Raw genomic sequence first — 22,998 nt, forward strand, 5'->3', positions numbered from 1 at the left:
TCGGCTTGGTACGGGCATAATGGTAGCCGGTGGCGGTACATGGTTCAGAGAACCAGTAGCATCGATAGTGCGAGGCTCCGCCCATCCACCCGGTCGTAACCATTTTCTTCTTTTAACCCTCTGCACATGCGCAAAATGTTCTACGCCTGCGCAGAGAGTGAAAAAGCACACACGTAAGCAGAGCACGGGTTAAAAAAGCCTATGCGTGCAAGAGCAAAGTGAATGCACACATGTGGAGCATGCACTTTCAAACCAGTAGGAAAGGTAAGTAGATTTCACCACTGTATAGAAACCTTTGTTGGAATCTTGTTTTCTGTTACCAAGAGCTGCTTCTCCTGCTGCCTTCTTATAGACTGTCAGAAAACCTAATGTTTGAGCCTTTGCAGTTACCTTTGTGGCCACAGAGCAAAAATCAATCAGCCTGCTTGCTCTCCTGCCTTCTGCCCATTGCCTAAGCACCCTCCTTCCTTGGTGTCACAGATGTGTCACTGCTGATAGAATGATGTAAGGGTGTCCAAAGTCACTGTGACTGTTACTATTACTCCTTGCTCTTGTGGGACTGATCACAACACCAGGTTATTGCACTTTCCAAGCTCTTTCCTGTTCACTCACCTGATTTCTAGAGGCTTTTTATTTAATAACCCCATCTGTTCTGCCGGGCTCTCTGATAGGAGCCTCCCGAAAATTCAAGGGTACAAATTTCCGACACACACACGTTTGAAAATTCAAAACAATGTTCTTTATCACAAAATTCAAAATAAACAAGAGCACTCTTCCCAAAACAACCAGGTAGTCTGTACAATTTCCCTTAAGCAGTCATTAAGTACTTAGTTAGTAGCTGTGAAGAAACTTCACACCCCTTTTTCTTCCAACGAAGTGAGACACACACACACACAGGTTGCTCTGCTTTGGTTTCAAAGGCGTGAAAAAGCAACAAAGTCCAGCAACACAAGATTCCTGACGAACTCCTATCAGATATTCTTCCACAATGGCCAAACCCATATGCTGCTATTTATAGCAGCAGCCCTAATTACTGGAGCCCCATCCAAACACAGGTGGCCTCGCTTATTTCCTGTAATATGTTCTTACTTGGTCTCTTCTACGCATAATTCTGCGCTTGTGTGGGTCCAAAATGTCATCCTCTGAATCAACAGAAGATAAGGGAGAGTGACTGCCTGGGCTGTGTGCCAAGCCCTCCTCTGCCGAGTCACTCCCACCTTCTTCGTCCGAGGAAACTAAACTCTGAACTGATTCTGTTGGCAATAACACAGGCCTGTGACATGTTGAATTTTCCCCTGCATCCACCTCCCCATTCCCTGGGGCAGGAGCTGGGCCAGAGCCAACCACAACACCCATCATGCGGAATTTTTCCTCCTTCTTTTTGCCTTTTTTTTCTATCACAGATCCTTACATCTGCCAAATACAGTGGTACCTTATCTTACGAATGCCTCTTCTAATGAACTTTTTGAGATACGAACCCGGTGTTTAAGATTTTTTTTGCCTTTTCTTCCGAACTATTTTCACCTTACGAACCCAAGGCGCCACCACTGGGATGCCCCGCCTCTGGACTTCCATTGCCAGCCAAAGCGCTGGGATTCTTCTGAGCCTCCTTTCGTTGGGAATCCCCGCCTCCGGACTTCTGTTGCCAGCCGAAGCGCCTGTTCTTGCGCTGCTGGGATTCCCCTGAGGCTCCCCTCATTGGAATTCAAAGCAGCGCAGGCAAAAATGAAGGAAATCCCAATGAGGGGAGCCTCAGGGGAATCCCAGCAGCGCAAGAACAGGCGCTTCGGCTGGCAACAGAAGTCCGGAGGCGGGGATTCCCAACGAAAGGAGGCTCAGAAGAATCCCAGCGCTTTGGCTGGCAATGGAAGTCCAGAGGCGGGGCATCCCAGTGGTGGCGCCTTGGGTTCGTAAGGTGAAAATAGTTCGGAAGAAAAGGCAAAAAAAATCTTAAACACCGGGTTCGTATCTCAAAAAGTTCATTAGAAGAGGCATTCGTAAGATAAGGTACCACTGTATTTGGCAGATGTAAGGATCTGTGATAGAAAAAAAAGGCAAAAAGAAGGAGGAAAAATTCCGCATGATGGGTGTTGTGGTTGGCTCTGGCCCAGCTCCTGCCCCAGGGAATGGGGAGGTGGATGCAGGGGAAAATTCAACATGTCACAGGCCTGTGTTATTGCCAACAGAATCAGTTCAGAGTTTAGTTTCCTCGGATGAAGAAGAAGGTGGGAGTGACTCGGCAGAGGAGGGCTTGGCACACAGCCCAGGCAGTCACTCTCCCTTATCTTCTGTTGATTCAGAGGATGACATTTTGGACCCACACAAGCGCAGAATTATGCGTAGAAGAGACCAAGTAAGAACATATTACAGGAAATAAGCGAGGCCACCTGTGTTTGGGTGGGGCTCCAGTAATTAGGGCTGCTGCTATAAATAGCAGCATATGGGTTTGGCCATTGTGGAAGAAAATCTGATAGGAGTTCGTCAGGAATCTTGTGTTGCTGGACTTTGTTGCTTTTTCACGCCTTTGAAACCAAAGCAGAGCAACCTGTGTGTGTGTGTGTCTCACTTCGTTGGAAGAAAAAGGGCGCTTCGGCTGGCAATGGAAGTCTGGAGGCAGGGATTCCGAGCGGTGCAAGGCAAAAGGGGTGAGTTTTGGGATTGCACCATTATTCGCATTTACATTGATTCCTATGGGAAACATTGTTTCATCCTATGAACTTTTCTACTTATGAACCTCGTCACGGAACGAATTAAGTTCGTAAGACGAGGTACCACTGTATTCTGGTAGTACTAGGCATAGCGTTTTCCCACTTTCTAAGGAAATGCATAGGGGGCGGGGGAAGGCCCCACACAGGGATCTGTAAACTCAGAGCAGGATAACAGCCTGAAACCATTAGATTCTGGTAGAAATAAGGTTGGGAGGTTTTTCACTGCAGCATCAATACAATCCCTTCATCATTTCTGTGCAGTTGTCACCGTGTTGCTTCACTGTTGCACACACGTGGCCCCTGGGTTATTCTTGGTGTAGTTTCTTGCAGTGATTTCAGTTTGAGATCTTGGGTTTATGGCTTAGGATAATAAGCAATCTGTCTCTTTTTTAAAAAGAAGAAGAAAGAAAAATATGAACAAAATTATGTCTTGCACTCAGCTTTTGGTTAAGTTAACCATGATTTATTGATCAAAACCACAACTGGATGACAGAGTCGATCTTATAGTTTGCAAACCACAAAGGACCGGTGTCACAGAACTTGAACATGAATTGGCTACATTGTGGCTATGAACAAAGTATAGTCTTTGCATTCAGTAAACATGGCACAGAGCATATAGCTTATGTGATGTATGAACCAGGTCACTGTCTCCAAGACAGTGATTAAAGAGATAACAGCCTGTCTTTTTCCTAAAGTGTGTTACAGCAGTTACTAACACATTGTTCAAGAGAATAAAAGGTTCCTATGAGAACTTAAGAATTTCTTCTCCAGTAGAAACTCTTGCATGACTCACTGTTCTGGCCTTGGTTACTTCAATCAGTCTCTGTTCTGAGTGGTAGCTTCTGTTCTCATGTCTGAATCTGCTGGTGTGATCCAATCAATCACCCTTATTGACGAGGTGGCAGCAGAATAGCTTAGCTTTAAAGAAAGCTCTTCTTAAACAGTGACTGACACAGGACATTGTATCGAGGGCTGGGAATTTGTAAGGAAGTGTCCCTCTTAAAAAAAGAAAAAATTGAAAACCCCCCACAGAATATTATCTGGGAGATGAAAGTTCCCCCCGCTTCTGTTCTTTTTTTGTTTGCAAACAAAGTTTTTGGCCACCAGAATTTTTTGCCCACATGTGTGCACATTGTAATGATACATAAGAATGACCTTGAAGGAAGAATGGCAGCCTAAACAGTGGTCTGACTCACATATGGTTTACAGATATGACACAAGGATATCTTCAATGCATTCTGCATGGTATATCTGTAGAATAGGGATGCCTCTGAATTGTTAACTAACAAAGGTTTGCAGGAACTGCCTGTGCAAATTTATCTAGTATAACAGTCCTGAAATATATCTTTGAATATATTCTTTTACTCCTGTGATGACCAAAACTTTTTGGCCATGATATTTTATCATAGATGGCAGACAAAACAGGAACGGAGACTGAGTTTTGTTTTGTTTTTATCTAGCATCATATACCACACTAAACCTTAGCTTGTCTAGTCATATTTTATTGAGCAAGCCATAAAAGTCTGGGTTTGTGCATTATGTTCAGTCACTACCACAGTTTTTAAATCACAGAGGTTTCAAATAAGCTCATACTGCGGCTTACGGTGATTTATAAATCCAGCCAGGTTGATTGCTATGCAGGTGCTTATGTGAAACTGATAGAGCCTATGTGGGTATCAATGAGAATACATTTTTTCTTCCCGTGCTAATTGGAACCTTCCCAGTTTGGCGTCCATTTTTGCCTTGCTTGGTCTTTTCTTTTTCTGGGGTGCTGCTTGGTGCAAGAAGGGATATATTACTCAGTGTTACTCCCTGTGGCCCATTTTCCCTTTCCAATTAATTAAGGCTTAGCTCAATTGCAGACAGCTTGGCAAACATGCTAGATTGCAGTCTGTGATGAGCACTGTGGGATGAATGGTGTTGAGCTGTGGCCAGCATTTCTGCCTGAAGCTTTGTGTAGTTCATGAGGAAGGTCTTGGATCCCTCCCAGAATTGTGGAAAAATAAGATCGTTATTTGAGCATATTGGTATGTCTCTAGTCGATCCCTTTGCAGGTGTCAGAGGAGCCTCTAACACACTGCAGTTGGGCCTTTATGTTCAAGGCTGCATAGTTTTTATTAATTGGCAGAAAATGTACTCAAATATGATTGCAAAGGATTTTACTTAATCCTTTGCAATCACACAGTATCTGTGCTTTATAATGTACTCCCAGAGGACTTTCACAAGCTCATTTAGCAGGAATTAATAATATCACACGTTTTGTAGCTTATTATTTTTAATTTTCATAGTTCTCAGCTCTGCAATTTACAAACAAGAAAGTGCTTACGTAGACACAGAGCAAAGAAGAAGCAGCTAAAATAGGGTCCATTCTCTGATACAGAAAAACTTTGCACCACAGAACATTAAACATTCTAGTATACTAAGAAACTCCAGTTCTTAACATGGCCTTCCCCATCATATATTTCCGTGGATGCTGCAGGATGCGGGTCTCTTATGATGTGTGTGCATTTGTTTATTGATCCAGGAGCTTGTGAAACAGCCTTCTAAATCTGCACTTTTTCATTCTGAAATTATTTGTGGATGTGTAGAATTGTGCTTTCTACAATTGATCCCTTCTTGATATAGTTCCCAGGAATTAAGATGAAAGAGGGCAGTAGATCCTCTAATCTAGAATTTATTTTAGACAGTGCAGGGGTGGGTTCCACTTAATTTCGCCACTAGTTCGTATTGCAATGTTTTGCACATGTGCGCATGCTCTATTCATGTGCTTGTGTGTGTTCCCTTGTACAATTTGGCTTCTGCACATGCTCAGTAGTTGGAATTGGCCCAACATATAGCTGAGCTTTGGGTGAAGATCAACTGTGATTCGGGTGAAGAAATAAACCCGGGGGTGGGCGGAAGGGCCCTTTTTCAAGCAGCAGCAGAGAAAACAATGTCCAAACACTAAAACATTTGTCAAAAAATAAAAGGTGATGGCACCCATGGACTGGCAGTGACTGAACCAGCTCTGTGATGCCCACCATCCTGACGTCACCAACGAGTTGCTAGTGGTTTGGGCAATCTGGTCCGAACCGGGAGGAATCTGCCCCGGGAAAGTGGCATTTGAACCAATATTTAGCAATACAGGTACAGTAATCCTCTATTCACAATCACAGTTGGATTGAACTAACTCTTCTAAGTGAGGTAGTTATTAAGCAAGCCATTCTGTTAAGTGAGTCATTCCCAATTTTATGAACCTTTTGCTGAAGTTGTTAATGATTGTTAAGCAAATCCAGCATTGCTTGTTGGAATCCCTCCCCCTCGGGGGAAGATCGCAAATGATGATCATGTGACCCCAGGATGGAATTCACTTCCAGAAGAAGTTGCGACAGCTGCCAGCCTGAATAGCTTCAAGGCAGGATTAGGCAGATTCATGGATGCCAAGTGTTTTGGTGGTTATTGAAACGGATGTCCATGTGCTGCCTCTATGTTGGTTGAGGCAGGCAGGATTCCCTTGAGTAACATCTGTTGGGGGTCAAGGGAAAGGGAGGGTTTTGCCTTCTCTTTCTGCTCAAGATCCCCATGGACAATTGGTGGACCACTGTGTGACACAGAATGCTGGACTCGATGGGCTTTGGCCTGATTCAGCATGACTCTTCTTATGTTCAGGATACTGCAAATGTCCACCCACTCCAATGAAAGAGGCTGACTTCGTATCCAGTCTGCCAAAGAATTTTGGTTGACAATGATCCAGGAGAAGCTATTTTGTTCTGGTCTTTGCCTTATCAAATATTCTCCATCTGGAAGTGAAGTTGGCCACCACATTCCTGGCCTTCTGGAAGAGTGGCTGGTCTAGCGCCCGGATACTGGAGTGCTGGGAGAGACTGACAAAGAGAAAATCCCCACCTGTGTATCGCCTGTTCTCTTGGTTTTCACTTTCTTGTGTAATCTTCTTAATTTTAATTGTTTTGCATTATATTGCCCTTTTATCATTTTGTAAGCCACCTGGAGTCACTGCAACAGTGAGAACGGTGTTACATAATTTTAATAAATAAAAAATAGCATGAATACATGTCAGTCTTCGAACATCCAAATCACAAGCGTGTGACCAAGGGAACTCTGCAGTGGTCATTAAGCATGAGTCACCTGTTTTCAGAATTATCATAGTTGCCCTTTGTAGTCTCAAATCCATTCCCCCTTTAAATGTCCACATCGTCAGCCATTCGTTAGTGGTGAATTCCATGCATTGCTGTTTGTTAACCCCCCCCATCCCCGATCTTAATGGTCCCAAATCTGTCTGCAATTGCTTTAGCTCTGCTGGCTGAGAATTCCGGAGATTTTCATGCCATGTGATTCTCAAGGGCGCAGCATTGGATAAATCTTCCTGAATTTGTCCTGTTACTTGCCTTTACCCAGGACATATGGTCTGAAGCCAAATTGAAGGTGATTCAAAAAGGGTCAAAAACAGATATGTGCCACAAATAATTAGGATGTAGCAAGATGGAGAATGAGGGTGTAAAGGGGTAGAAAATTTCTCCAGCAGCCTGTTGTGATTTACTTAGCACATTGATTAATCGCTCTCGAGCATTCTGTTCCTAAGGCAGAAACTAGGGTCCTTTTTAATGGTTTATAGAAGAATGTCAGCCTTGGATTATAACCTTGTTGCTTGGAGATGCCTAATACGAAGGTATCTAATTAACGACAACTTGTTTTCTCTCTCCTCATAGTCATATAGTTTTGATTGTCTGGGAACCTGGCTATGAGGATCCCTTTTCTGTTTTGATGTCTGGCTGATGCAAGGGATTAACATTCTGGCCTCCTTTCTCTCCCTGCCCCCAAGACACTGAACTGAATCCAATAGGATTTTCTTGCTGAAAGAGCTGCAGCAAATTTGGCAAGAAGGCAGGGAGTTCACACTACTACTACAGTGCGCTGTAGTGTAGGAGAGAGGAAGACAGAATGGGGACAAACCCCTGTGTTTTGTTTTTGTAATAGGGAGCAGGTTGCACTCAGAGTTTAACAGGTGTCCTAAAAGTATTGCTGGGAGGATATGCATGGAATGTACTTCTGTGTTGAGATCTTCCCTTTCCCCCTCTTTGTTCACTGGAGATATTTAAGAAAATATTGGTCAGATGTTTTTCTGGAATGGTATAGGTCAGTGATGGTGAACCTATGGCACATGTGCCACAGATGGCACACAGAGCCATATCTGAGGGCATACAACGTTTTGCTCTATATGGCACTAGCCAGTTTATTTTTGGCCTTTTTTCAGTCGTTTTTGCTCTCCCCGGCCTTCAGTTCCTAACCCTGTAGGAGGGTTAGGAACTCTATCCTAACTATTTGTGAATTTCGCAAGTTGAAAGGAGTTGGTATATATGATAGCACCTTTAAAAAAAATCAATATAGAAGGCATTTTTATTAGGGAAAATCTGATTAAGTGATTTGGTATCGTAGTGTATGTTCCTCAAACAACCATATCTGGGTTGCAGAAATCCAAACGACCAATAAATAGCAACAGCTATTTCCAGAAATAGAAAAGATTAATAGTATTAATATAAAAGTAACAATAATTATAAATTGTTAATAGCAAAGGAAAACAATCAAAAATTCAAAAGCAGACTCAATGGATCACCAAGTCCTATTCTGCCGTCAGTTTTCTATCTTTCTATATTTCAGACATCTCCTGACAGAATGGATTTTTGAAGTGCAGGAATAGCTCAGATCTTTCGATTATTATCTATTTTAAAGGGAGGAGTGGGCAACCTAGGAGTCTAGGGCCCTTGTGAGGCCATCTGGTTGTTTTTGAAAGGGAGGGTCAACTTTGGCTACCATTCCTAGAAATATGTGAGTTCCCCTGATCATGCAAAAATTGTATTCCCTGATTAAAAGGGAGATAGTAACAGCTTGCTGCTTCTTTTTGTGACTTAAAACCATTAGTTATGAATGGATCTTCATTTTCAGATGAGTTTCCTTTCCCTCTCTTCTCCTTCAAGAGCCAAATCTGTTAGGTGCTGAAAGGAAGCAAGATGCAGAGACAGAGACTGTTTTCAACCCCTAATCTTGTAGAAGTGAAGTGCTGGCTTCATGTTAATTGAAAAGTTTAAGGGATGGATGCTTATAAAGCTTTGGGCACTAATGTTATTTGTACACTAAAATGATTTGTTTTTTCTTGGCTGAACATCAAACAAAATGTCATGTTAGGAGGCAAGGTGCATTTCTCAATGTTCTTAATTTATTTTACTTATTTGCATGCAATTACGAAGGACTCTGAAATTAAGATGTAGTATAGCAGAAGGAAGACATTTTATTTTCCCAATCCTTTTTCTGGGGACTGTTTTCTTTGCCACAATTATTCCCTCCTGTTATTTTCCCCAGTTACTTTTTTCCTGTAATGGCAGAAACTTTCCAACAAGCTGTTTTTCACACTAAAACCCTACTTCTCCCAGCTGTTTTCCTTTCATCAAAAGGAATACGTAGTGCAATTTATTTTCCTCTGCTGCTGTTCTGATAAAAGTTGCATTATTCTAGAATTGCTTTAAAATAAAGCACTTCCCCTGCCAAATCTGTAAAAATATATATTTGATGCATATAGATCACGTTAGATCTATATTGGCTTTTAGATTAACCGTCCAAATCTATGTTAGGCCTTTTAGCTGGACAGTCTCTAAATGGTGTTACATCTGTCACTCGTGTAATTAATTAATTAATTAATTTTCAAAGATTTTTTTCCCATACCCCCTTTATTACTTTATAACTAACTCAAGGTGGCAAACATAGCTAATTACTGTATTATTATTATTATTATTATTATTATTATTATTATTATTTATTAGATTTGAATGCCGCCCCTCTCCATATACTCTTTCCCCTTCCTATTTTCACCTGTGAGTTGGGTTGGGTCGAGAGAGTGTGACTGAGTGAAAAATCACCCAGCTGGCTTTCATTTCTAGGCAGGACTAGAACTCATAGTCTAATACAGTGATGGCGAACCTATGGCACGGGTCACAGGCAGGGGTGGGCAGCAGGCAAGACAGGGTGGAAGAGAGTTCCATCGGCGGAAATGAAAATGCATGCGCAGCTCCAGCTGATCGGCGGCTGTCACTTCCTGGATTACTGGTCTTGGCTTGGCTCTCCTTTTTCCCCCTGCTGCTGCGCCTGCGCTCCTTGCTTTTTTTCTCTTTCCTCCTTCCTGGCCTCGGTCAAGCTTCCCTCTCTCCTGCCCGGCTCCCCTTCAGCCTCATGTGGCCACCTCCCAGCTGAGGTGCAAGCAGAAGGTGTGGGTGGAAGCGGCACTGAGAGCATTTATGTGTCTGGCAGCACCCGTTCATCTACCTACCCAGCCTGAGGTGGGGGGGGCGATCCAGAAAGGAGACCACAGGAAACGCGAAGAAAATTTTCACCCCAGCAAGCGACATTGATGAGGTTGTAAGTCGAGGACTTAACAGTTCACTTGAACAATGATGATTGTTCAAGCCAATCCCAGCTGATCACATGACCAGCAAGCCACTCCTACCCACTCACATGACTATTAAGCCACACCCACAAAATAAGCCACACCCACAGCGTGTCAGTAAAAATTTTGGCCGCCCATTACTGTCCACAGGTGACACGCGGAGCCATATCTGCTGGCATGCGAGCTGTTCCCCTAGCTCAGCTGAGGCTCTGGGAGGGGTTTTTGGCTTCCAGAGAGCCTCTGGTGAGGATGGGGGATGGGCGTTTTTACCCTCCCCCATCTCCAAGGAAGCCTTTGGAGTCTGGGGAGAGTGAAACAGGAGCCTACTGAGCCCAACAGAAGTTGGGAAACAGGGTGTTTCTGGCCTCCAGAATGCAGGGGAAACTGTTTTACCACACTCCCCAGGCATTGAAATATGGGTGTGGACACTCGCACATGCATGATAGCACGTATCCACGCTCTTTCAGCACCTGATAAAAAAAGGTTTCGCCATCACTGGTCTACTGGTTTCTAGGCCACCACTCTATCCATTAAAGTGTTCCCTCACTTTTCGCGGGGGATGCGTTCCGAGACCACCCGTGAAAGTTGAATTTCCGCGAAGTAGAGATGCGGAAGTAAATACACTATTTTTGGCTATGAACAGTATCACAAGTCTTCCCTTAACACATTAAACCCCTAAATTGCAATTTTCCATTTCTTTAGCAACCATTCAGATTATTACTCACCATGTTATTTATTAAAGATAATTTAAAAAAAATATTTATTAAAGTCAGACGAAATTTTGGCGATGACATATGACATCGGGTGGGAAAAACCATGGTATAGGGAAAAAACCCCGCTAAGTATTTTTTAATTAATATTTTTGAAAAACCGTGGTATAGACTTTCCGCGAAGTTCGAACCCGCGAAAATCGAGGGAACACTGTACACCAAACTCACTCTCCTATGCACAGCATTTATTAAGGGATCTTCCTCATAGCTGGTTGGATGGGCTGTCCTCACACCCTTAAATCACAAGAAAAATAATTCTATAAAACCTGTGCTGCCACCACAGTTACTATTAAGACCTTAGCCACAAGGTGGGTAGTACTACTGCCCTCCCACAAAATAATGAAGGGCTGCAGTGATGAATAGATTATCAGTCATTATTTCTTCTCCAATTTGGACCTCTGTTTTCATTATTTATTTAATCTTTTTTTTTAATGCTTGCACACTCTTTCCAATTCGGAGGATGATCTGCCAGGACAGGTCCCTGAAAAATGTTATTTATGCTGCAAAAAGCAGGAAATGCAAATGAGCCCTGGAAGTGAATTCATTCTTGTTGTGTCCAGAGGACATAGAAACATAGAAACATAGAAGACTGACGGCAGAAAAAGACCTCTTGGTCCATCTAGTCTGCCCTTTTACTATTTCCTGTATTTTATCTTAGGATGGATATATGTTTATCCCAGGCATGTTTAAATTCAGTTACTGTGGATTTCCCAACCACGTCTGCTGGAAGTTTGTTCCAAGGATCTACTACTCTTTCAGTAAAATAATATTTTCTCATGTTGCCTTTGATCTTTCCCCCAACTAACTTCAGATTGTGTCCCCTTGTTCTTGTGTTCACTTTCCTGTTAAAAACACTTCCCTCCTGAACCCTATTTAACCCTTTAACATATTTAAATGTTTCGATCATGTCCCCCCTTTTCCTTCTGTCTTCCAGACTATACAGATTGAGTTCATTCAGTCTTTCCTGATACGTTTTATACTTAAGACCTTCCACCATTCCTGTAGCCCGTCTTTGGACCCGTTCAATTTTGTCAATATCTTTTTGTAGGTGAGGTCTCCAGAACTGAACACAGTACTCCAAATGTGGTCTCACCAGCGCTCTATATAAGGGGATCACAATCTCCCTCTTCCTGCTTGTTATACCCCTAGCTATGCAGCCAAGCATCCTACTTGCCTTTCCTACCGCCCGACCACACTGTTCACCCATTTTGAGACTGTCAGAAATCACTACCCCTAAATCCTTCTCAGTTGAGAAAAGTGGCCCGCCCCTTACACTTGGGCGGGAAAATACAGAGCCTGGATTGGCTGGATCAGCCTGTTAGCAGGAAGTAAAATAGCTGCCAGGCACAGCCATCTTTGAGTTATTGTTAGCAGTCCCGGTTGCACGTTTATGGTTAACTTCTCATAATAAACTTTTGCAAGTTCCCTGGTCTACCAGTGTCTTATTTGGGCAGATTCTACAATTCTCAAAGTGTGAATCCATATGTAACAGAAGTAGTGCTAATTGCAGGAAGACCTGGATGAGGAGGAGGGAGTGGTAAAACATACTGTCTTGCAGAAGGACCAAAAATACTTGGTTTTGGGGAAAGGCCCAGGAGTCCAGATGAAATCAAAAGAGCAGAAGAGCAAACTGATTCTTTTGGAAAAGGAAAAGAAAAAGGGAGGAGCACATTAGAAGATTTTGGTTCCACTTATTTAAAATGCTAAAATTAATAATATTGAAGCAAATAGCAATAGCAGATCTTATGTAATAGGTTTAACATTGAGAGGTCATAGAAATATGACCTATATTAGACTGTCTTTTTCATATTTTAGAAATGTTTGTTTATCGTACCATGCCAGTTAAGTACCTTTGGACTGAGCTGGGTGGAGTGCTGTGGTGTCATAAAGAAATGCTGTAGGTATGTGGATAAATGTTGAAACTCTACCGTGTATTCAGGGTGTATGAACTTTGATCTTCAAAAATATATTCATTTTGATACTTTCTTCAGGACCATTTCTGATATCATCTTGGTCTACTTGTGGAAAAAAAGATAAAACTGCCTCTTTGTAATTGTAAATATTGTAAATATGGTAAGTCCTTTGTAGCTTTAAACAGACAATAGAGCAGTAAGAGAAGGAGTCGGGAAGGGAATGAATTTTATAAGTTCTGAATAACATGGAGAGACTAGCTAAAGACATTTTAGAAAACCTAATAAGCTTGCTTCATTCTAATTGGGTCTCTCTCTCTCACTGTGGGTAGTTTGTCATATCGTGTGAATACATGTATGATTGCTGCTTCCCTATACAGTATTAGGCAATCCGATAAAATATATTAATTAAATATTTTAGTAACACATATTGAACAATTGTTTCTTAATAACCTTGATGTTTGCTTTACAACTATCATAGCTGCTTCACAACTGCTGCAAAAAAGTGATTAGATCAGGTCTTGTCATGACTTATGACTAAATTGGGGGTTTGATTATGGTTATAAGTCAAGAACTGCCTGTACAGTATTTGCTTTGGAAATAAATCATCTTCTGGTCTTGCAAGTCCTTTGCACATGATGCAAATAGCATTCTCATGGAGTGTATGCATCAGAATTATAAATTTAGTGTTGACAAAAGACTCATTATGTTCTCTTCTTTGCACTTTTCTAAGCCAAATCATCTCATCCCATTCCAAGATTGTTTAATACTTCAAAGAAGCCCACAAGTATTATTTGTACTACTATTATTTCACCATTTAGGCACCATTTTTTAAAAAGAAAGATCGAATGGAGAATATAGAACAACACACATACTGGTATAGTATCTCTGCCCTTGCTCCCAGTTAATTTCACAAGAGTTCTTCACTTCTCCAGCAAAAAAATACCTTACTCCACCAAACCTGAAATACTGAAATTAGACAGTTTACAACATCACCTCCGAACTGATCTAACCATAGTTCACAAAATCATATACCAGAATGTCCTTCCTGTTAATGACTACTTCACCTTCAACCGCAACAACACATGAGCACGTGATAGATTCAAACTAAATTTAAACTGCTTCAAACTAGACTGCAGAAAATACGACTTTAGCAATAGAGTGATCAACACCTGGAATTCACTACCTGACTCTGATGTTTCTTCCCCAATCTTCAACCTTAGACTGTGTATAATCAACCTCTTCCTTTTTCTAAGAGGTCTGTAAGGGGTGTGCATAAGCGCACTATTGTGCCTACCCTCCCTATCCTACTGTCCTAAAAGCAAAAGCAGGTAAGGAGTAAAGTATTTTCAAAAGAAAGTGGCATAAGAAATGTTAACGCCACGATGAGATGATAAAAAAGTGAAATTCTAATTTTTAGAGGTTTAAAATGCAGATGTCAGTGTTCACCAATGGTGCTCATTAGCTGCTATGCATGCATGTTGTCAAGCAACAAAAACATGTTTTTGAACCAAGTTTCCTCAACATATTGACTAGAAAAATCCAAAATTCCTTAATTTAGCTTGTAATTCTAGACAAAGACCATATCGATTGAAGGACTGTGGCTGAAGTACTGTATAATTTTATTTACTGCTAGATTTATTTAGTGTCTGTGCCTCAGCATATATACTCATGGGATGGCACGCAATAGAGTAAAAATAATAAAAACAAAATTAATCCTGCATAAAATTATTAGCAAAACAAAGTAAAAAGCAGATAAAACACAGCTGAGAGGTGATAAAGGGGATTAACATGTTGGCTTACAAAGTTAAAAGCCTAGAACAGTGATGGCGAACCTATGGCAGGCGAGCCATATCTGAGGGCATGTGAGGCATTGCCCTTTGTCAGTTCCAGCTGATTTTTGGCCTTCTTTTCGGATGTTTTTGCCCTCCCTAGGCTTCAGGAAAGCCTCCTAAAGCCTGGGGATAGTGAAAAACAGCCCAAAGCCCCAACTGGAAGTTTGGAGGCTTTCTTGAACCCTGGAGAGAATGAAAAACAGCTCAATGGGCCTACTGGAAGTCTGGAGGCATGCGCAGGGGGAGGGGTAGCACAGGTGGTTGGGTGCATGTGCGGGGGGGGGCAGTGTGCGGGTTGTGCACATGCACAGGGGAAGGAAATTGCATTATGGGTGTGGGCATGCGCCCTTTTGGCACCTGAGCCAAAAAAAGTTCGCCATCCCTGGCCTAGAAGGTCAAAAATCCTATTTACAGTACATGAAATACCTCAGCAAGTATCAGAAAGCATCCTGAAAAGTGATGGTAGGTTCTGGAGGGGGTTGTTTAAGGTTCGGCCCAGTTCAGCAAACAGGTAGTGGTGGTTGCAAGACACAGAAGCATTGTGTGTGCACAAGTACACTCGCAACCCTGGATTTAGAACCCACTACTGGTTCAGGAGGATTCCTAAGACTTGATGCTCAAGTTTAAAGGTATCTTCCTTTTGCTTGAGACCTGCTTCTCCTGAGCCAAAAAATGTGTTTGCAACCCACCCCCTTCTTTATCCTGATGCTCTTCCGAAGTATGTGATTTCTAATCCTGCAATGAAATTTGGTCTTGCACAGAAGATAGAGGACGGCTGTTTTGGTTCTGATACACTGGGCTCACACTTCCCCCTCATTCAACAGATGCAGTGTAATATATCTTCCTAATGTGTTAAGCTTTGATCTGAATTATGTTTTTGTCTATTTTTCTAAGAAAGGTAAAGTGGGCCATTATTCTTCATTCATTAAATAGTAATGAAGTGAAAGAGCAGCCTCGGTGAGCAAGGAGAGTAAGTGCCAAAGAAAATTTGAGAGAATTAAGGTTGAATTTGGGGTTTCATCTGTGCTTTTAACTTATGACCTTCTATTTTTTTCATGGGGAATAAGCGGAAGCTAGGGTTTCTTCTTCTTTTTGTGCCTTCAAGTCATATTGACTCTGAGCAACTGCCTGCAGTAGTCCCTGAAGATTTTTTAGGCAAGGTATTTTAGAAATAGTTTGCCATTGTCTCCTTTCTAGACCTGAGAGTAGGCGAGTGACCCAAAATTAGCCAGTTTTGTGTCTAAGGCACGATTAGAACTCATGGTTTTTTGGTTTTCCAGCCTATTGCCTTAATCACTACACCAAATTCTCTCTGTCTGTCTCTCCCTCTCTGTCTCTCCCTCTCTCTGTCTCTCAAAATTAAATAAAAGATTTTTATTCAATAACATTGCATAACTATTCTCTATACATGATCAGAGATACTTTTTAAATAATAATAATAATAATAATAATAATAATAATAATAATAATACAAAATAAGCCACACCCACAGTGTGGTAGTAAAACGTTTGGTAGCCCTTCACTGCTTTAAGGTCTCTGGACTTCAACTCTCAGCTCCACCATCAATTGTGGAATTCTGGGAGTTGAAGTCTTAAAGTTGCAAAGGTTGGACGGCCCTGATTTGGATGTATGATCTACAACTCTCAGCAATAGCCATGATAACTTGGGAATTTTTAAAAAAACAAATTATTTATTTATTTATTTGCATCGAAGATATACTTTCAAAAGATACATTGCTAAATGAATGTTATATAAGGAATGCGTAATATAATATTAATACAAGACTAACCATAGTCCAGTTTCTTTACTGTTGGTAGTGCCTTGTATCCTGAGCTAGGCTGCATTATAATCTTTTTTTTTCTTGTTCCCATTTTTTTTCTTAGATATCCTTCTGGATGATATTGTCCTTACCCACTCACTGTTTTTGCCCACTGAGCAGTTCCTACATCAGCTCTACCAACAATATCCTTCCTGCAGACTTTTGAAGAAGTCCATTTCAGAGGAGGAGGGTTGGGGGAGTGGAAATCCATTTCACTTTTCATGTTTTCATATTCTTGAATCTTCTTGTATTTTGTTATTCTAAGCAGGGATATCAAACTTGCAACTCATGGCCCAGATGCATCATTTGCTTCCCCTGCCAGTTTAGGGAAGGGGGGAGAAAGTCCAGGTACATCGCGTGACCAGGGGTGGGCTACTGCCAGGACGGGGGTGGAACACAGTGGGGTAGTGAAAATGGAGCTTCACCCAAGAGCACCCAATTTGCACTGAAAGATGTTAAAAGAAAATGCAGGGCATCCTGCATAAGTCATGCCCACAGCGTGGTAGTAAAGATTTTGGTAGCCCTTCACTGCATGTGAAGCTGCCGTGATGCCGCAAATTTGACACCCCTATTGTACAGAGCGTTACTGCATAAATGGTTAATTTTCTGAGATTTTTGGCTATAATTTTCATTTTAAAGTCATTATAAATAGTCATTATAAATTGAAAATGAGCAGCACCCTGTGAAATACTTGGAGTCACTAAATGAGGTACTATTGCCCATTGCTGTAAGATTTTTTTATCCCTTGATCTTGACAAATATAGCTAGAAGCTGCCAAAAGAAATGATGCTGAATGAGTTACATAAAAGAGTGACTAGCATTTTAAAAAATCAGTTGATCTCTAGGAACCTGATTGAAAAATCTTTTTTTAAAAAATGGCCTTTAAAAATTGGAATAATACTTTGTAAGGGATAATTGACCTTTTAACAGTTTATTCTGCTAGTGAATCACTAAAAAAGTTATATCATACAGTATTACTTTCCTCCTTGTGTGATGTTGTGCCACTTGTTCTTTTAATTCTGCATGATTTGTAAAATTTGGGCTGCACATATCCTTTTAGCCCTCTCTGCAGCTTACCTTTAAGAGACTGCAATCACCATAAACAATTAAATTGTGCCTGTATTTAGATATAGCTTTCATTCTATTCAATAAGGTTTTCTTCTTAGAAACTAGTGACGGACTGTTACTTTAACCTTTAGAAGACAATATTTGTAGTTTTAGGTTGAAACAAGGTGCTCTCTGAGCTTGGTTGTTTGCCTGCAGACACTTCATTACCCAGCTGGGTAGCATCTTCAGTACTTGTTATCTTCAGTGTTTGAAATAAAATATTCAAGCCTTTCCAGAAGTATTCTGAAACTATTCCACTCACATTCCGTTCCCATTTATCAGAGACATTCCTGGACATGGAATGCTCACAATACAATTTTGATAAATTTGGAACATTTTAAACTGAAATTGGGAGTTTTAAATTTAAAATGTTCAGAACTTTAAATCTTTTGTATGTCTTTACAGCTTTGTGGTTATTTGGAATACACAGTGCCAGTATAACGGACTCATTAAATTAAGATCAACAGGCTAGTTATGCAAATTCCTTTTGTTTTTCACATTACCATCTGGATTCAGATTAATTCCACTTCATTCCCAGACCTGTCATTTGGAATACTTTCTCCCTTCTAATAATTTGTTCTTTCCTGACACTTCATGCTATGGATTTACCTTAACTTGCCTTTGCTACCTTCATGATGGCATCAGCAATCCCATCTCCACCGTGCTGGAAAGAAGACGAGGCTGTGCACCGGAAACGGGCAGTTTTGATCATTTTACTTCATTTTCTTGAAACATTCAAGGGGATACTTCAGGAAGAAGAGAAGGCTGGCAAAGTCATTAAGGTATTACAGAGCTTTTCTTGCCCTGCTTTCATGAGAATAAACTAATTAAGAAATGAATATGGCTGGATTATCCGAATCATCGGAATAGATAAGAACATAAATCGAAACAAGATGTACCATAATATAATATGTATTTGTAAGCATGTAAAAGAATTTAAGTATGTGGATGGAATGAGCAAGTAATAATGTACAGTATACTGAAGACATAAGAAACTTATGTTACATTTTGTATGGCAGAGATGTCACCCACTTTTCTTTTCATTTATTTATTTATTCATTCATTCATTCATTCATTCATTCATTTATTTATTTAATTGGACTTGTATGCCACCCCTCTCCGTGGACTCGGGGCAGCTTACAAAATATACCAAAATACATAACAATAGTTTGTCCAATTAATATACTAAAAACAATTCTTAGATTTCTAATTTAAAAACATTCATTCACATTCATACATTAATCATGCTAACAACATTTTGTTGGACAGGGGAAGATCTAATGTCCCCAGGTCTGACGGCAAAGATATTTTTTTAGACTCTTGCGGAAGGCAAGGAGGGTGGGGGCAGCGCGAATCCCCAGGGGAGCTGATTCCAGAGCCCCCCCCCAAAGGCTCTTCCCTTAGGTCCCGCCAGCCGACATTGCTTGGTCGACGGGACCTTAAGGAGACCAACTCTGTGAGACCTCACCGGTCGCTAGGATTCATGCGGCAGAAGGCAGTCTTACAATAAAGGTAATATTTTTTTAAAAAAATCCCAATAGTTGTTTTTCTAAACATTATGTCTAAGAAGGCAAGTCTCCATGGCTAGCTAAACTTCATTTGGCAGTAGTTGCTATTTCTTTGTTTAGGCACTTCAATGTTATCTGACCCAAGCAACTTTCTCTTCACTTTCAGGATCTATATTTGCTGATCATGAAAGATGTATCCCTCTACCACAAACTGGAAGATGAAATCCTGAAATTACATCAAGTTGTGGACACAGTGGAGCTCAAGTAAGTTTTAAAAAAGCAGCATGGATGGGAGAGTTTTGGTTCACATTTGGACTTCATCCAAGTAAATCAGAGTAATGGTGGTTTTATAAGCCTTTTCATATCATTTTTTATTCCGAATGCGATTAAAATATCCTTGGTTGAAGTGATTCTTAATATAGGGGTCTTCCTGGATTCTATCTTCATATTTGGGGATTAGGTGAAAGCTGTGTCTTTTTAAAAAAAAAAAAAATTTTTTTTATTGGTTTTATAGGTTTACGAAAAACAAACATTTAACAGTGCACAGTGCATGTGCCCATCACCAAACAACACACACACCCCGTCACCCCCACCACCCTTACAAGAGGATTCAAAGAAATTTAACTTGTTTATCTATCTATTAATCCTTGGCTCTATCTTGAACGAATTTCACTAAAAGAGTGATTGTAATTTATTTTTCGTATTCACATCACAGATTCTACTTAACATATAATCTTTTACCTTGTTCCATCGCACCATCAGCTTCTCTAGTTTATTCTCATCAAAATTATTTAATCTTATTTCCATAATTTCAAAATGTATGTGAAAGCTGTGTCTAGGGTGGCATTTGCAGTTATATCTTATATTCTAGTTATAATCTTATCTCAATCTAAAAGCTCTTATTACCTTTATACCTTGTCTAGCAAATTGCTATGCACATTATATGAGATTGCCCATGAAAATCACTTCGAAACCAACTGGTCCAAAATGAAATGGCTTGAATGATGAGGGTGCTGCTAAGGATTTACATGTAACATCTCTACTGTAGGGGCTTCACAGGCTACTTGCTATTATGGGTGTTGTCATTGTACTCCCAGGAAGGAGATTAAACATTTAATCAATTATTTCTCAGTTTGCATGATTTAATTTTGATAACCATAGATTCAGATCTTGAAGCTGCTGTTGGATCTATTGGAAAATGGGACATGGATGCATATTGCATTGGCTGAATTTGCATAACACTGTCAGTTAAAATGTGATTGGATGTTTTGGAGCTTAGTGAATTGTACCAGTCATACCTATTTTGGAGGATGTAGTTACTGTCTCTTCTGGCTTCTAAATCTTGCCATCTGGCTATAGAGTGACTGAAGAAACCCAACCACCAAGCAAGCAGGTCAAGCCTTTATTCAGACATTTTCGCCGCATAGATTCATGTCTTCAAACTCGGGTTGCTTTCCGTGGATCTGATGAAAGTAAGTAATAAAGGGTATGCTTGGGAGTAGGATGGAAGGAAGAATAAAATTAAAGTTTTGTTTATAGGAACTGAATGAGGCTAGTGATATAATTTCATCCTACCATTGGCAAAAATTTACAAATGGACACAAGCCCTTGAATAAATTAGACAATTTATAGATTTGCCATTCTTTTCAGACCAGAATATCCACTTGGAATGTTTAGAATGTGGTTTGGCGTTCTCTCAAAATTATTGTTATGGCGGAATTTGTACATTTCTAATTAGGACTGTTATTTCCCAAGAAAAATGTCACAATGACATCTGCTCTCTTTTCTGCCTTCTCTATTGTAACCTTTTCAAAGTTCAGAAAATAAGAGCTTAGGGGGAAAAAAGGGTGGTGGTGGTGGAGTAAAAGCAGTTAAGTTAGTTTAAGGTATAGTTTGTCAATCTTGCTGGTTGAGGAATTCTCAGGGTTGAAGCCGACACATCTCAAAGTTGCCAAGTTTGAAAAACACTGCATTTATGCCCTTTTTCGTTGGCTCCAGTTCTTGTCTATGCGGAAAACAGGTGTGCCAAATGAAGCAGAAACAATTTTTTTCTTCATTCTACAGCGTAAGAATTTGGCATGATAACATAGTTCAGATATTCTTAAGATTTTAAAAATTAAAAATATCTCAGTAATCATTCAGCAGCATCAAGTTAGGTTTGCAAGACAGTAATGAGGCAGGGACATAAAGCGATACTGATGCTATATGTTCCAGGGATTCACATTATCATAAGTTGGGCTTTTCTACCAATTAAAATTTTAAAGCCTCGCACAAATCAAATTATAACTTCAGATGCTATGATGATATCTCAAGGTCTGGATTTAAAGGGTAAGAGAGGGAAATAAACAGCATTCTTGTCATCATCCTAGATATAATTTTCCAGATGAGTGATGAAACCAGGAAACTTCTTAGTCTGTCTAGAACAGTGATGGGAAACCTTTTTTTCCTCAAGTGCCAAAAGAGTTTGTGCGCATGCTATCACACTTGCCCGAGTGCCCACACCCATAATTCAATGCCTGGGGAGGGCGAAAACAGCTTCCCCTGCCCTCCAGAGGCCCTCTGGAGGCCGAAAAGGGCCTACTTTCCAACTTCTGGTGGGCCCAGTAGGCTCGCGTTTCACCCTTCCCAGGCTCCAAAGGCTTCCCGATCCCCCTGAAGGTTCTCTAGAAGCCCCAAATGCCCTCCCAGAGCCTCTGTGTGAGCCAAAAATCAGTTGGCTAGCACACACATGCACACTGGAACTGAGCTAGGGCAATGGCTCGCGTGCCAGCAGATATGGCTCCGCATGCCACCTGTGGCACCCATGCCATAGTTTCACCATCACTGGTCTAGAAGGAATAGAATTCCACCAGGTGTTGACAGTTCCTGCTCTTTCCATATTGAGGACCTACATTACAGGCTGTTCCAAATGCAACATGTTGACTTGATCACATCTAGTCCCCAACTATGGCCAAAGCCTCAGAGATATTGATAAGATTCAAGCCATTGTTGAAATCTCTTACTATACTAGGTTTCACCAGCTTGGTTGTCTCCTCTTTTTTCTAGTCTTCTGCCGAGTCTATATGCCAGACCACTCCTACGTCACCATCCGCAGCCGCCTCTCAGCTTCTGTGCAAGACATCCTCACGTCAGTGACCGAGAAGCTTCAATATTCTGATGAGCAGCCTACAAGGGAGGAAGCTCTCATTCTGGTGGCTGTTGCATCATCAGGAGGTATCTGTCCCCCAGGAAGAATGATAGTGACACCTCCATGGTATGGGTTATCCTTCTGCAACCTTGAAACTGAAAAAGTTCAGAAAACAAAAGGCCAAAGAGGAGAAAAGCACAAGTTGTAGTTACTGCCATCCTTTTCATTGTCTCAATAGCAGGTTCATTTTGTTCCTGATGTTTTGCCAACATCATCAATTTCTGCGACCATTTGTCCGTAGAAGGAATCAAAGTATCCTTCCTTTTTTGTGCATACAATAGTTTTGCTGCTGTTAACATATATATGATAACAAAGTGAAATAGAAGACAGTGCTGTTGTATGCTATTCCTTTGCGTTGTAGAAGGATTAATGAGTAAAAGTCCTTCTGCCTAGACTTTGGTTTTAAAAACTGGGAAAGTCTCAACACTTAAGTCTAAAGCAAATAATGAAATAATACTAATAAATAGTGTCCCACGCTCAGCCAATTGTAACTTGCTAAGGTGTTCAGATACACAAGATTGGACAAATGGTGGGGATTTTGGGGGAGGAAGGGAAGAAGGTTTTATCTTAGGCATTTCAGATATGAGAAACTCCACTGGTGCCAGATATCTCAAAAAAGTGTGCCAGCTAGATATTGAAACATAAAATATATGTTCATGTGAGGGATGATGAATTGAAAGGATGACTTATAGACTTCATGTGAATATGAACCTACAACCACC

At 40.8% G+C, this 22,998-nt stretch overlaps 1 protein-coding gene across 2 annotated transcripts in view; it reads left to right on the forward strand.

The window, feature by feature from the left end:
• Positions 1–22,998, forward strand: part of LOC139155457 (rap guanine nucleotide exchange factor-like 1) — an 88,103-nt gene that overhangs the window by 26,427 nt on the left and 38,678 nt on the right. For both annotated transcript variants that reach the window (XM_070730592.1, XM_070730593.1), the window contains exons 2-6: positions 16,539–16,617; positions 18,210–18,363; positions 19,256–19,353; positions 20,449–20,561; positions 22,135–22,302. In XM_070730592.1, the coding sequence (XP_070586693.1) occupies positions 16,539–16,617; positions 18,210–18,363; positions 19,256–19,353; positions 20,449–20,561; positions 22,135–22,302 (612 nt within the window). The remainder of the gene's footprint in view (positions 1–16,538; positions 16,618–18,209; positions 18,364–19,255; positions 19,354–20,448; positions 20,562–22,134; positions 22,303–22,998) is intronic.

Source organism: Erythrolamprus reginae, unplaced genomic scaffold (assembly GCF_031021105.1).
Source record: "Erythrolamprus reginae isolate rEryReg1 unplaced genomic scaffold, rEryReg1.hap1 H_2, whole genome shotgun sequence".
NCBI classification, from domain to species: domain Eukaryota; kingdom Metazoa; phylum Chordata; class Lepidosauria; order Squamata; family Dipsadidae; genus Erythrolamprus; species Erythrolamprus reginae.